The sequence below is a fragment of the Apis dorsata genome, unplaced genomic scaffold, assembly GCF_000469605.1.
Source record: "Apis dorsata unplaced genomic scaffold, Apis dorsata 1.3 scaffold_631, whole genome shotgun sequence".
Taxonomy (NCBI): Eukaryota; Metazoa; Arthropoda; class Insecta; order Hymenoptera; family Apidae; genus Apis; species Apis dorsata.
In genome coordinates, this window is record NW_006263826.1 from 911,171 (window position 1) to 926,336 (window position 15,166).

At 27.7% G+C, this 15,166-nt stretch overlaps 3 protein-coding genes across 8 annotated transcripts; 2 read left to right on the plus strand and 1 right to left on the minus strand.

Moving 5' to 3' along the window:
- Positions 1–89: 89 nt before the first annotated feature.
- On the plus strand, positions 90–3,014 carry LOC102679129 (pigment-dispersing hormone peptides). 5 transcript variants are annotated; one of them, XM_031513278.1, is made up of 4 exons: positions 90–318; positions 2,400–2,540; positions 2,647–2,773; positions 2,870–2,998. In XM_031513278.1, the coding sequence occupies exons 3-4, from the start codon at positions 2,648–2,650 to the stop codon at positions 2,996–2,998; spliced, it is 255 nt and encodes an 84-aa protein (XP_031369138.1). In that variant the 5' UTR covers positions 90–318; positions 2,400–2,540; position 2,647. The 5 variants fall into 5 exon arrangements, with proteins under 5 accessions (XP_031369138.1, XP_031369137.1, XP_031369136.1 ...); XM_031513277.1 differs by lacking the exon at positions 90–318 and adding an exon at positions 632–752; XM_031513276.1 differs by lacking the exon at positions 90–318 and adding an exon at positions 1,008–1,206.
- LOC102679671 (cyclin-dependent kinase 11A) lies at positions 3,015–6,980 on the minus strand. Its single transcript, XM_006621550.2, has 8 exons — positions 6,746–6,980; positions 6,011–6,382; positions 5,246–5,926; positions 4,850–5,172; positions 4,430–4,756; positions 4,101–4,365; positions 3,785–4,015; positions 3,015–3,700 (listed from the first exon to the last, which is right to left on the minus strand). Exons 1-8 carry the CDS (start codon positions 6,835–6,837, stop codon positions 3,406–3,408), a joined length of 2,586 nt encoding a protein of 861 aa, XP_006621613.1. The 5' UTR covers positions 6,838–6,980; the 3' UTR covers positions 3,015–3,405.
- Positions 6,981–7,706: 726 nt separating this feature from the next.
- On the plus strand, positions 7,707–14,517 carry LOC102679802 (tyrosine-protein phosphatase non-receptor type 23). Of its 2 annotated transcripts, none has more exons than XM_006621551.2 (11): positions 7,707–7,920; positions 8,113–8,315; positions 8,380–8,702; positions 8,804–8,916; positions 8,997–9,376; positions 9,456–12,391; positions 12,468–12,982; positions 13,056–13,519; positions 13,585–13,883; positions 13,953–14,093; positions 14,146–14,517. In XM_006621551.2, exons 1-11 carry the CDS (start codon positions 7,834–7,836, stop codon positions 14,271–14,273), a joined length of 5,589 nt encoding a protein of 1,862 aa, XP_006621614.1. In that variant the 5' UTR covers positions 7,707–7,833; the 3' UTR covers positions 14,274–14,517. The 2 variants fall into 2 exon arrangements, with proteins under 2 accessions (XP_006621614.1, XP_006621615.1); XM_006621552.2 differs by having other exon boundaries at positions 7,719–7,920; positions 13,597–13,883.
- The last annotated feature ends 649 nt before the right edge of the window (positions 14,518–15,166 follow it).

A 15,166-nucleotide genomic window follows, 5' to 3' on the forward strand; every position in this document is an offset into this window, starting at 1 on the left:
AAAAAAAAGAAAAAAGGAAGAAAGATTGGACAAGAAACCTAAATTAACTAAAAAAAACTTTTATAAGTAACAAATTTTTAATACTGGAATCGCGATTAGAAGAAGAGAAAGAAAGATAAAACGATAAAAAAGAAAAGAAGAAAGACGGGATGGGACAGGTATTCAAATTTAGAAAAATGTCAATAGGTTTAATTGTTTCTCATTCCTCCGAATGAATCCAGCGTGAAAGATCCAGTTTGTGCTCGAGGGCCAACACAGATTATTGACGTAGTCTTTGAGGTTCATTGGCATCGGGAAGTCAAATGTGTTTCGATACAGGTTGTATGAGTTTTTTGTATGTAAAACCTGTTAAAGCATTTTAACGGCTAAACGGAATGCATAATTAAATCATATAGCTATATAACTTGTATGACAAACTGTTACATACAAATAGATTTATAAGGAAAGGATATATAATATCATTATCTGGCGTGCGACATAATTATAACAGATTTGTGGAAAGAATGAATGAAATGAATAGAAATAGAGAAAAGGAAAGTCTCGAGGATAGCCAACGATAAATTCGATGTTATTTTACTATTTATCACGAGCCTTGATCTAAAATGATACATTATGTCGTCTATTTGGTCGAAAAAAAAAAAAGAAAAAAAAAAAAAAATTAATGCATTTTTTCTTTCCAAAGTTAATATTTAAGTGATCGTTTAAAATTTTCCCATGGATATGTATGACACGAAAAAGCTATTAACAGAAAAGTAATAGATAATTCGGCAGGCATAAACGTTAATTTGTTTCGTTCATGCCATCAATCTGTGTGATTTATATCTTACAATATACCTTGAAAAGTCAGAGAATCCTTGGTGAAGTAATGAGGATCATTCGTTCGTCAGTTCAAAATTACGAAGATACTTGCAAAAAGAAGAAATCTCAAACTGCTTTTAATTACGCCATCTATAATGTTAGATATTACAATGATTGTTTCGACGAAAATAAGAAGGAAAGAAGAAGAAAAAAAAAGAAAAGATAAATTTTACAAACAATGAAAAAATTATTCAACTTCGTTCGAAAGGATTGTAGCGCGAAGATATACATTCGGTGTCAAAGAAACTAAACTGTAACATGATCGACACGCGACACATGGCTTCGAGTTCGAAGGATCTTAAGAATCAAGGCCACGACACCAGTCTCGAGTCAGCTTTCTGGTTACTGGTTAGTGACCCACACCTATCCCAGAGCGCGAAGATTTCGATTATCGTGCATGGACTATTGGAACTCCCTTCCTCTCTTTCCTCTTTTCTTCTCTTTCTTTTACTTCTTTTTTCCTTTGTCCTCTCATACTTCTTTTCTATTTCTTCGTAACTACTCAATGCAAAGGATATCGAACCTATCTTCGGTATTTATCGCTCTTCATGTTTACGTAGGTGTCTCATGAATAAATACAATTCCTTAATTATTAGAACTAATATAATAAGATTGCATTAATTTTGCGATTACGATTTTCTTATTTAGATTTTTTTTTCATTTTTATATTGAAATATCATTGATTTGCATTTTTTATTTTTCATTATTTACATATTTTATATTTTTTTATTTTTCCAAATAGAATATATTTCTTGAGATTTTTATTCTTCAGAGATCAATGAAATTTTCTTTGTACTTTTCATACTTTATAATTGATAAAGAAGAATACATGAAACATTAACGAGTCAAGAGCAAAAAGCATTGCAAATAAAGTTGAACATCTGAAAACTCCAATCTTTTTTTGCAACATAAATATATACATATGTTCTCTTATCGCATCATTAACTTGAAAGCAGTGGGTCGTAAACGTAGATAATGACGTTCATTCACTACATATTCGTGTTATAGTAAGCTCGAATGTATAAATAATGATTATTAATTTTCTTTAGTCAAATCCTTACTTGATTTTAATTTTTTTAATATGCAAGACAATTTAAAAGAAGCAATATAAGAATATTAGTTAGATCATATTAATATTTTTGTTATTCCTATTATTTTATTTACTCTATAATTCTTACTTTCGTCATCTATATATTTAATTTAATTACATATTAAAAATAAAATCAATAAAAAAAATTTATTTATATTCTATGAAATTTGAAAGGATTGTTAAAAAAAAAAAAAGATCAAGATTTCTAATTCTTAATCAATATTTTTAGATGAAAAAATAATCTCCAAAAATCGTCGATTCAAAAAAATGTCAAAAAAATGTCATGATAAAACGACATGTCGTTCTGTAATTATTTTTAAAAAAAGAAAAAAATTTTCAAAAATAATAAAAATAAAAATTCTCACTAGTAATATTGAAGTTTATATAATAATTTTAAAAGAACGAAAGAATTTCTTCGATATTTTCTCGAGAATATAACTGTCATTCACAGATTCGTCTGTCATAATCACATTTCAACCCCCCACGAGCATCATTCGTATAAAAGTTCGTAGCTTGAAACTCTCAGAGCACTTCCACAGAATACAGCTAACAGAAACAATACTTATACTTGCAATAATACAGGTAAAAACAGGTAACTGTATAAAATTATTTAAATTAAAAATTAAACTAAAAAAATTAAAAAAAACACGTTTTTATTCATTCTTGCGCATGTTGATAATTTGTTTTTGGAAATAAAGTATGATATCGAGAAAGTGTGTGATAATTTTAATTATGATGATGGGGATTGTATACCAAACATTTGGAACAACTGAAGATTCTTATAGAAATTTGTTGGCATTAAACTTTCCATATGACAGAGGAGTGGTAAGGAGATATGATGCACTTAATTTTGTTTTATTTTAATAAATAACTTTAATAATAATTTAATAATCTTATTAAATATGTAAAATCTATTTTTAGAATAACGACCTACAAAGGATTGCAAAACTATTACTATTGCCACCATGTCTTTGTCATTCTAAACGTAATTCTGAACTCATAAACTCACTTCTAGGTCTACCGAAAAATATGAACAATGCTGGAAAGTAGAATTGTTAAAATTCTATTGACAATGGAGAAATACATTTTATTTAATATATACATTTCAAAGAATCTTTAAGGCTTGTAATGTACCAAATTCAATAAACTAAATTATAAAGAATTATATTTTTTTTACATAATCTTCTAACCACTCATCTTTCCTTAATTGTAATAAATATTGTAACTATTATATAAAACAAGATAAAATATAAACTTTCAAAAAGAGTATTTCAATCAAAAGCTGTTTGAAAGGATAAAATTATTCAAAATTATTGTATATGTAATATTTTTTTCATGTGAAATTTATAGCATTCTTTAATTGCATATACAATTATTTTCATTGGATAATTATGTACAAAGATAATTTTTTAGAAAAACAATTATTTTTCATTTGATATAAAATTTGTCATGTATATTTAAAATTTTAAATGAAAACCACCACCGACAGGTGGTTGTCTACCGCCTTCCGTGAGACCCATGTGAAAACCAGAGTTACTTAAATCAGCATCGTCTCCATCTCTTAATTGTTTATATTCTTTTCCACCACTTGGTGGTTTTGGTGAAGCATTTGCTGTTTTTACACCAAGTTCCGACTTAGCAGGCCATGTAGGGAACATTTGTGGATCTATTGGTAATGGAGCTTCTGTAAAATATCCATGTTTTAAAGCATCTTCAGCTGAAATTCGTTGTTGAGGATCATACGTAAGAAACCTAGAAAAATATTTGTTTAAAATAAAAAAAGGAAAGAAAGATAACAATAAAATAATAAAAAGATTGTTATTTGAAGAAACATACTTATTTAATAGTTCAATGCCTAAATCTGATAATGATAAACTAAAACGTTGTCTTAAATTGTTTACGGGATAATGAGCAAAAGGAATTTTTTGCACCATTGGCAATTTACTATATCCTGGCCATATTCGATCATTTGGTGTACCTAATTCTTTAAATATCCTATTTAATTGATCAATTTCAGATTTACCCGGAAACAATGCTTCCATTCTTAATAATTCTGCGAAGATGCATCTAAAAAACATATAGTTTCAATGATAATTCTAACATATTAAAAAATAAAGATATATAAGTAATTTTGTAATCTTTTTTTTCTTACCCTACTGACCACATATCAATGGGAGTACTATATTCTTTTCCATTTAATAACAATTCAGGAGCTCTATACCAACGCGTTACAACAACCGGAGTATATTGTCTCAAAGGAGAACCGTATTCTCGTGCTAAACCAAAGTCACCAACCTTTAAAATACCTCGATGACTCAACAATAAATTAGACGTTTTCAAATCTCGATGAAGAATCCAGTTATCGTGCAAATGTGCTACTGCTCGTAATAGCTGTTGCATAAGACATTTGACTTCTCCTATAAAAAAAAAATATTTATACTTCATATTTCTTGCTATTATAATTACTTCATTATATTTTACCTGGTATAAAAACTTGTTTCTTTTGATTCATTGTTTCCATTAATGATTTCAAATCATGTTCCACATAATCCATCACAATAAATATTTTATCCATATTACTACCAACAACTATTTCTCGAACAGTAACAATATTTGGATGCTGAGCTTTTAGTAAAGTATTTATTTCTCTAAGACTAGTAATTGGAAAACCTTCTTTTTCTTGTTCCATTTTCAATCGTTTTAAAGCAACGATTTCATCTGTACGCTTATCACGTGCTCTATATACTACACCGTATGTACCTTCTTCGATACGATTTAAACATTGAAATTCTTCCACACTTCTACATCCTATAATATTAAAAAGTTTATTGTAGAATATGAAAAAGAATATGAAATAGAATATGAAAAAAATAAATCCCAAAAAAAAAATCAGTTATATACCTTGAATTGCTGGTAAATATGGAGGTAATTCAGGCTCCTCTTCTTCTTTTTTTTCTTCTTCTTCTTCTGCATTCTTAGATGCATTATTTGAATCTACATGTCCAGGTGATTCTCCATCAGAATGATCAGATTTAGCCAATCGATCTACAGATAATGGACTTGGATTATTGTAATCTGAACCATCATTTGAATCAGCATTAGATCCTTTATTTGAATCATTTGATTCATCGTCATCATCGCTACTAGATTCAGATGAATCAGAAGAATGTCTATCAGAAGATCTCTCACGTATACTTCTTTGGCCATCAGATGAATGTCTAGATCTGTAAATGAATAATCATGAAATTTTAAGAGTGAAGAATCATGATATGAATTATATCAGAATATAATCCTTACTCAATAGATTTAGAACGAACTTCATCCGAATGGCCAGGACTTGGACTTTCATCCGATAATTCTACAATAGATGGATCTTGATTATTGTCTGGACTTAAAGGTCGTTTTTCACCTCTTTTCATTCGTCGAGCTTCTAATTCCAATCTAGAAACTTCTTTTCTTCTAGCCATTTCTCTATCAGCTTCCAGTAATCTTTCTTTTCTAAGTTCCTGTTCAGTCATTTCTTTTGGATCTTTTGGCGGTATTTGTATTTCATTGATTTCTATGTCATCTGGTTCTTCCGTGACAATTTCCATTGCTTCACGTAATTGTTTTTCTCTATGTTCCTTCTCACGCTCTGCTTTTTCTCTGTCTCTTTCACGAAGACGATCATGTTTATGTGATCTCTTATGACGTTTCTCACTTCTCTCGGGCCGTTCCATAAGCTCTGTTTCAGAATATTGTTCTTCCAAAACTCTTATATGTCTATGCTCCTCCATTCGAATTTCACGACGTTCTCTAATATCTTCAATAGTGCGAATATCACGACGTTCTCGCATATCTTCCAAACGCATTTCTCTACGTTCACGTGAATCGCGTAATTCGCGAGAATCATCCAAACGCATCTCACGACGTGCTTCTACTTTGTAATCCCGAATATCTCGCGAATCTTCTCGTCTTTCTCTTCTTTTGTCTAATAATCTATAAATTAAAAATTTGAACATGAAAAATAGCTTTATTTAATAAAATCGATTTTTGAAAATACAAATATGAAATTTTGTATACCTTTCTCTTAGATCTTCTAAAACACGATCTCCTGTACTTCTTTCTTTTCTATCATGTCTAGATTCTCTATCTCTATGATTTTCCATTCTTTCTAATCTTTCAAGTCTCTCTCTTTCTCGTTTAGAACCCTCAGAACGTTCTGATCTTTCCAAAATATCCATGCCATGTCTACGATGTCTATGTTTATCTCTGTGTCTATCTTCTCCACGATCATGATGCCTAGATTTTCTTTCCTTTTCTTCTCTACGATCTCTTCTATCACTGTGTTTGTCTCTTCTTCTTGATGAATTAGATTTATGATGACGGACAACAGCTTGTGGTGGTTTTATATCTAAAGAATCTGCTGTATCTCCCCCATCCTCCTCTGAAAAACTTTAAATATACTTTTTTCAAAATAACTAATCAAAATTATTTTCAAATAAAATCAAATTAAATCATAAATATATAAATTTTTCTTAATTTCATTCAATATATAAAAAAGTATATTATAACATATATAACTTAAAAAAAAATCAATAATCGAAAATGTTATTATTGTAACTAAATGATAATATATAAAATTATTATTATAATAATATATAAAATATTATTAAATATTTGTATAAAATTTGATTTTTATTAACTTTAAGTAAAAAAGAAAAAGAAAAAGTAGTATACAAGTATATATTAAAACAAAAATTTATTTTAATAGTTCGATAAATTGAGGTTAAAATTAAGTATCATATTATTCAATACCTAAAATCATCCATGTCCTTCGAAGGGCTTTTCTTTATTTCTCCATCTTCACTTTGATTATCAATATCCATATCAAGTCTATTTTCTGACATATTATAAGTAAATGTATTCACTTTTCACCGATTGATTATCATTTATACAGTTAATCACAAAAGTATCATTAGTCACATTTGACACTTATATTCTATAAAGAACACATATTAAAAAAAAAATAACTATCTTTATAAATATTTGTGATAAATATTTATTATTATTTTTTTATTTTATATTGATTTAATATGTAATTTGAAAACAAAGAAAATATCTATATGTATATATATATATATATACATACATATATATAAACACATATATAGCGAAAAATTATATATTGAAAATTGAGTGATATACTCAACCAATTGGATACTTTGTATTTGACTATAATTACGAATATAAACAATTGAAACGTAAATTACATTTATTTACAAAAATTATTACAAAAATAATTACAAAAATAAATTTTAATAAGCAACACATTATTTTAATTTTTGCATCATTATATAATTCTTTTTTAAATTTAAAAAAATTTTTTTTAATTTTTTTTTTTTTAATTTTTTTTAATTTTTTTTAATTCATAATTATATATTTTTCGAATTTATTTGAACAAACAAATATTTCAATAATAGATTTATTACATCGCTTCGATTTTTAATTTTTTTCCACGGATATAAACCGTTAGTAAATTTTAATATATTTAATGTAAGATGTATTCTTATTTAGCCAATATACAGAAAATAATTTCCCTAAACATATATTTTTTTAATTAATATATTATTATATTTTAAATTTCTTATTAAAATAAATTTTTTATTATAGTTAGTGAAAAAAATCGAAAATTTTTTTAAAATAATATTTAAATTTCAGAAAAATATTGTATTTGTATCATATAGTTGAAAATATTTTTGTACTTGAATATCTGCCCAAAAACGGCAATTATTCGTCATAAGTACGTGACAGAAAAAGTATGTTCTGTGAACAAATCCATTTTCTACAAGTTTGACAGATGATTAACTGTCAGTTTTCAGAAATATTTTAATAAATATTCTACAATGGAAGCAGTACCAAGATTGCCGATGATATCTTTTCAATTAAAAGTTAGTCCAGAGCCTACTACATTTGGTCCAAAGTTAAAGCAGGTATGAATAAATTACATTATAAATTATAATATATATTTCGATAATTACAAAATTAATATTTAACTTTTAATTTTATTATTTATTAATCTAAATTATTATTCTATATTTTCTTTATCTAAACAAATGATTATTTATTAACTTATTTCAATCTGTCAATAAATCTAGTCGAAATTATAAATATTTTTATTTTAGTATATACGTGACTTTTACAATAAAGATCCAGCAACATTTGCACATGAAATACATCAATTAGAAAGTTTACGTGCAGTGGCCATACGACCACCTATTGATGTAGCTGGTTGTTCATTATTGAAAAGATATTATTGCCAATTGCATTTTCTTCAAAGTAGATTTCCTATGGGAAAAGATGGTGCAGCAGCAATTACATTTACATGGTAAAACTGCAATTAAATAATAATAATAGTCATTAATGCTAATAATTTGAATATATTTAAATAGGAGGGATACATATGCAAACATGGTGTGTTCATTGGCTAATATTCGTTTTGAAATAATTTCAATTTTATACAATATTGGTGCAATGCATACTCAACTGGGAGCACTTACAGAAAGAACATCAGCTGATGGGATGAAAATGGCTTGTGCTCATTTTCAATGTGCAGCTTGGGCTTTTGAGCATTTAAAAAATAGTTATCCACAGCCATCTGGAGTGGATTTAGCTCCAGAACTTATGACATTTATGCATCAGCTTTGCTTAGCTCAAGCTCAAGAATGCATATTAGAAAAAAGCATGCTTGATAATCGTAAACCCACAATTGTAGGTATGTATAAAAAAGATAAAAATTTCATAAATATATTACACATTTGTGGCTTTAATTGTCTACTCTTGTGTATCATTCTACAAGATATATCTATCATGTAGCAAAAGTCGCAAGACAAATAGTGGACTATTTTAATTTGGCATTAACTACACTTGAACAAGGCGGAAGTGAAGATGGTACTATATCAGATACAGTTGGGACTAAAATCTATAAGGTAAAATTTTAAATTATTTCTTATATTATAGAATAAAAACTTATATTATATTATAAAAACTTATAAGTTTTCTTTTTTAGAGCTGGAAACATTATCTGAAATTTAAGAAAGCTTATCATTTAGCAGTTACATATTTATATCAAGGTTTAGCTGCTGAAGAACAAAGAAAAATGGGAGAAAGAGTAGCATTTTATAATGCTGCATTAGCTTCTCTAAATGAAGCACAATTGATTTATTCAAATATTCCTGGAGAAAAAGTAACTATAGAAGAAGCATTAACATTTACTAATGACGTAATAGAAGGAAAACGTAAAGCAGCTAAAAATGAGAATGAATATATATATCATGAAGAAGTACCAGAAAAGGAAACACTACCTAGTGTAAAAGGAGCTCCTTTAGTTAAAGGAATATCTTTCAGTATTAATGATCCTGAAGTTTCAGGTCCTGATATATTTGCCAGGTAAATATATTTAGATCACTCCAACATAGATTATGGCAAGTATTTTTTTAATTTTATTATTTATTAATATTTATTTCAGATTAATACCAATGAAAGTACACGAAGCAAGTTCTTTGTATTCAGAAGAAAAAGCAAAGATATTACGTTCTGTCGGCAATAAAATTGAGGAGAAAGATCAGCAACTCAATACCTATTTAACATCTTTAAAATTAGAACATATAAGTTTATGGGATCCTGATGCTCAGATGACAGAATGGGAACGTTTACCTCTTCCTGATGAATTGGTCGAAAGATGTGCAGCATTAAATGCAAAGCAACATATTATTCAAGATTTAATTGATATAGTAGGAAAATTATCAAATACTAGTCAAGACGTTGAAAAAATATTGAAAGAAATTAAAAAACTTCTCCTTGATGAAGAACAGAAAGAAAAAGAATATCAAGATACAGTTGGAAAAAGACCTCCGTCAATAGTAGCTACTGATTTAACTAGAGAAGCTAAAAAATATGAAGAAGCTCATACCAAAGCTTTAGAAAGCAATCATGCTCTTCATAAAGCAATAACGATGCATGTAAAAAATTTAAAAGTGCTTTCTCAACCACTTACAGATCTTATTGCCCATATTCCTTCACCAAGTGCATATCTTTCAGAACAAAATACTGAAAAATCACATAGCGCGATCGAATTAGAACGAATGCATACTAAAGAATTGAAACGAATTTTGAATAAAGTTGACGAAATGCGTAGACAAAGAAACGAATTGCATACAAAATTACGAGATTCAATTGCACAGGATGATCTAACACGCTTACTAGTTACTGCCACATCCGATTCTGGACCCTTGGATCGTTTATTTGCAGACCAACTTAGCAAACATCAAACTTTAGTAACTTTAATAGAACAAAATCTAACTGCACAAGATAATATTTTAGCAGCTTTAACGGATGCATATGCCCAAACTGCTAATATACGAAAAGGAGTCGAAGAAATATTAAAACGTAGAGAACATACTATTTCTTCTTTGATTACGTCTTACGATGCTTACGAAGATTTATTGGCAAAATCTAGCAAAGGTCTTGAATTTTACAGGAAATTAGAAATAAATGTTTCGAAATTACTTCAAAGAGTGAAAAGCACTTGTAAAGTGCAAGAAGAAGAACGTGAACACATACTTGCACAAGATAATAATAAAAATTCTCAAGAAAAGATGGACACGATAACATCCACTATTTATGATCAAAGTCGAAATCGAACTGGCAGTGGACTTAAATTAAAGGATTACTTAAACAGCAGACCAGAAAATATTCAAAATCAGTATTATAATGTATATAAAGAACAAGGTAAACCAGTTCAAATAGATACAACAAAATCATACTTGAATGATACATCAAATTTGAATAAAAATGCAATGCATTCTAGTGGAATGTCTGCATTGGATGCAATATCATCTATAAAATCTACACAGCAATATTATTCTGCACCATATACAGATTATAAAACAAATTTATCTTATTCACATGAAACTTCAACATATAATGAAAATGCCACTTTAAATCAAAATTATGTACAAATTAATAGTTCTGATATTGTAAGTACTTATCCACAAGTAATTGGAACAATTACTACAACAGATACTACAATGCAATATCCAATAAATTCTTTCGTATCAAATGGACAATTCTCCACAACTTTGGATAGTCATCATAAATATTCTGCTAATGCTCAATCACTTTATAATTTTTCTAATAATACATTGCAATATGAAAATTATCAGCCATACAATACTGTACAACAATATTCTTCTAATCTTGATAAAACTGGTAATGTTACTAAAACTGAAATACCATCCCAAACATCAACAACAACACAAATTTCTGTACTTCCATCTGTATCTCTACCGAATACAGTTAATAAAACAACTGATATACAAACGCAACTTTATACTACTATAACTCAACAAGGACAACAATATATATCTGAGCCACAACAAAATGTTGTTTCTCAAGAATCTCTTTCTATAAAGGATCAACATGTATTACCACCAGATAATACTCAAATACAAAACTATCTTCTTCCTTCAATTAATCAAAATGAAATTCCATGTACTCAAAGTTACACTGGTGCAATGTATTATAATTCATCCGAGTTGCATAATCAACAAGTCACATCGAACCAAAATTTATCCGAAACGACCAATATTCCTCCTTCTAGCCATTATATGCCAACACAATACATAAACAAAAATATTCCTCAATCTATTCATTCTACTACTTCTTTCAATGCTCCAATAAATGATGTAGGTACTTTATATTCATCAACCTTACAAAATTCCAATATTGTCCAATATCCACAGCAGAGTGGTACAGAACAAAGTAAACAGATCTATATAGATCAAGGGTATCAATATGGATCACAAACATCTACTACTGACACCAGTAGTGCAACTTACCCCAATACCTATCATAATTTACAACATACTACATGTGTTTCATATCCACAAACTATATTATCTACAGATATTTCTAACACATATACATATACGAATTGTTCTACTAATACAGAAATGATTCAAAGTCATACAAAATCTTCAACAAATATGCAAAATTACTCTCAAACATATCAATATCCACAACAATCACATTACTCTGGATATGGTAACTATTCTCATATTTACAATCAAGGATATAATTATATGCAAGGAAACCAAATGGCTGTTGCATTGACAGAATCTTATAAAGGTCAAATGGGATATACTTATAATTCTACTAGTCAATGTTATGAATACAATCCTAATAATATTCAAATTTCGCAATCTTCTGAATCAACATCACAAATAAACACTGGCATTAATATTTATCAACAACAAGAAAGTAATGCAAGATATACCAATGCTAGTAATAATTCTATGGTTAGTCAAACTCCATCTTCTCAATATTCAGAACAAACTTATCAATCTCAATGTTCAACTGATATTTATTATACCACACCATATGGTCTTCAAATGCAAAATCAAAGTAAATATCAAAAAATCTTTTTATGTACACATCAATTTTATATATGTTTATTTAAATTTCGTTTAATTTTTTTTAGCATCAACTAACAGAAATGAAAATTATACTAATTATAATCAAACATATATGCAAGCTGTTAACAATGGAACTAATACAACAAATGCAAATCCTACTAAACCTGCTACAAAATCAGAACAATCTAATATAGATTTACTTGCTGATCTTGATATTACTATAAATCATGCACCTTTAGTGCCAGAAGTACGTTCTGTTCAACCACAAAACGAAACTGAAATAAAAAATACTAATGATGATGATAAAGAAAAGATAAATGATGATGATAAAGAAAAGATGAATGACGATGATAAAGATAAAATAAATGATAAAACGGAGAGCGAGAATTTACAAATTGTATGGGATACATGGTACAATGATGTGCAACCTAAAAAAGATCCTTTAGGAGATCCATTAGCATTACAAAAATTTATTAATGAAGTTGAAAAATATGAGAAATTTATAGATAGTTTACTTGTTAAAACATTAAGTGGAGCAACTAATCTTGATATAAAATGGAAAGAAGTCCAAGAATTCGAAGTAGGATTATTTAAATTATAAAATTTTTGTAAATTCTTAATTAATAACATAAAATAATATATTTGAATTTCAGGAAAGAGAAACTGGAAAACAATCGTGCACAGTAGCATTAGCCCATTCTTCGGAAAATAGAGTAATAGAATGTATCCCATATGATACGACAAGAGTACAAATATCATCAACAGATATTTCAAATTATATTAATGCTTCTCATATAATAGAAATTACACAATGGATACCAACTGCATTTATTATTACTCAATCGCCATTACCGGACAAATTAGAAATATTTTGGATGATGATATGGGAACAAGAAAGTGAAATAATTGCATGTTTAGTATCTGATACACAATTAAATGGAGAAATATATTGGCCTATAAACGAAGAAGATATTCTGAATTGTGGTAGCTTTACAATATCGTTAAAAAAGAGAGTAAATCATATATCCTATATTCAAAGAGTTATTTCTGTGCATAATATTAAGAAAAACTTAGAAAAAACTATCATACACATGCAATTTCTCTCATGGCCTTCCAAGTAATTTTATATAATATTAAATTATATTAAAAAAATATATATACATAATTTTTTTTAACTTTTAGTGGTTTTCCTAGTAGTCCAGGTGCATTGCTTACTTTTTCAACGGATGTAATGACGGAACAAGCATTAAGACGTTGTACAAAACCAGTAGTGGTACATTGTTTAGATGGTGGTGCATTAAGTAGTTTATTCTTAGTAGCAGCAGCAACAGTATGTCATATACGCGCAGGTTGCGGAATAGTCAATGTACCTCTTGTATTCAAAGGTCTTTTAAAATGCCGTAAACAAATTGTAAATAAGGAATCCTTATTATTTGCATACCAATTAGTATTATATCATGCTCAAGATATTTTAATGAAACGTAAGGATTATTTTTTCTTAGATTAATACAATTTAAAATTAGTTAAAAATTTTGTTTATTAAATATTAGGTGGTATTTTATCATCTACACGTTCAACATTTGAAAATTTCGAAGGTTTAAAAGGAAGTAAAGATAAAGCATCAAGAAAAATGCATCCTTCTGATGATTTTCTTCAAAGTCTTGGTATCACTCAACGATCAGATATTGAAGGTATAGAGTAATATTTTTTAAAAAAAATATAATGACACGGATTAATTTTTAGGTCGACAAAAAGGTTCTACTGTTACTAGTACAATACATTCAAGTACATCGTCAATTCAGGAAAAACCTAAAGAAGGAATAATCGATCCTTTAAGTCAGTTAGATCCTTTATGGTCTATTAGAAGGTAAATAAATTTGCAACTGAAGTTTTATTATGCACCGGTCAATAAATTTATTATTTAAATGAATGTTTGCATTCCTATATTTCTTAAATTAAAAATATTGCTAAAAGTAAGATAATTATAATAATTGTATAAACATTATTGCAATTCATATTAGTTTATATTTCTCAAATTACTTCATATTTCATAATCTTTAAGTTTTAAAGGTTTTACAATCTGTAAAATATATTGAATAAAATGTATGTATAAAACGACTTTTATCTGTTTATATTTATTTTCATTTTCATCAAGAAATCACACATGTTCGTACACATCCACAAAATAAAGATTAATATTAGTTACAATTTTTAAACAACATACGATACAAGGTATGCATTTCTAAAATATACTGATGGTAAATATATATATATATATATATATATATACATCATGTACTATAATCCGAATTCATAATCAATTTTAAATTGTATAATATATTGAGGATTGTAACAATTTTCAAATTTGGGATATATCATTTTACTTTATTCAAACAAATTTCTTTTAATGCAAATTTGTTTTCTATATCTAGATAATTAATATTGTATAAAATAAAGCCTTTACTATTAATTCTCAATAATTATAAGTAACCAATTTATTTTTATATATATAAGAAATAATTACAAAAATTATCATTATCTTTGAACACAGGAATCATTTAATAATTTAATATTAAAATAAATGCTTTTTTAAGAATATTCAACCTAAAAAACTATATCCTGAATATTCTTAAGTTAAGTTATAAATATTAGTATATTTTTATAAATGTTATTGAAATAAATATGCTGTTTGTGTTTTTTTAATTTGAGAGAGAGAGAGAGAGAGAGAGAGAGAGAGAGAGAGAGAGAGAGAGAGAGAGAGAGA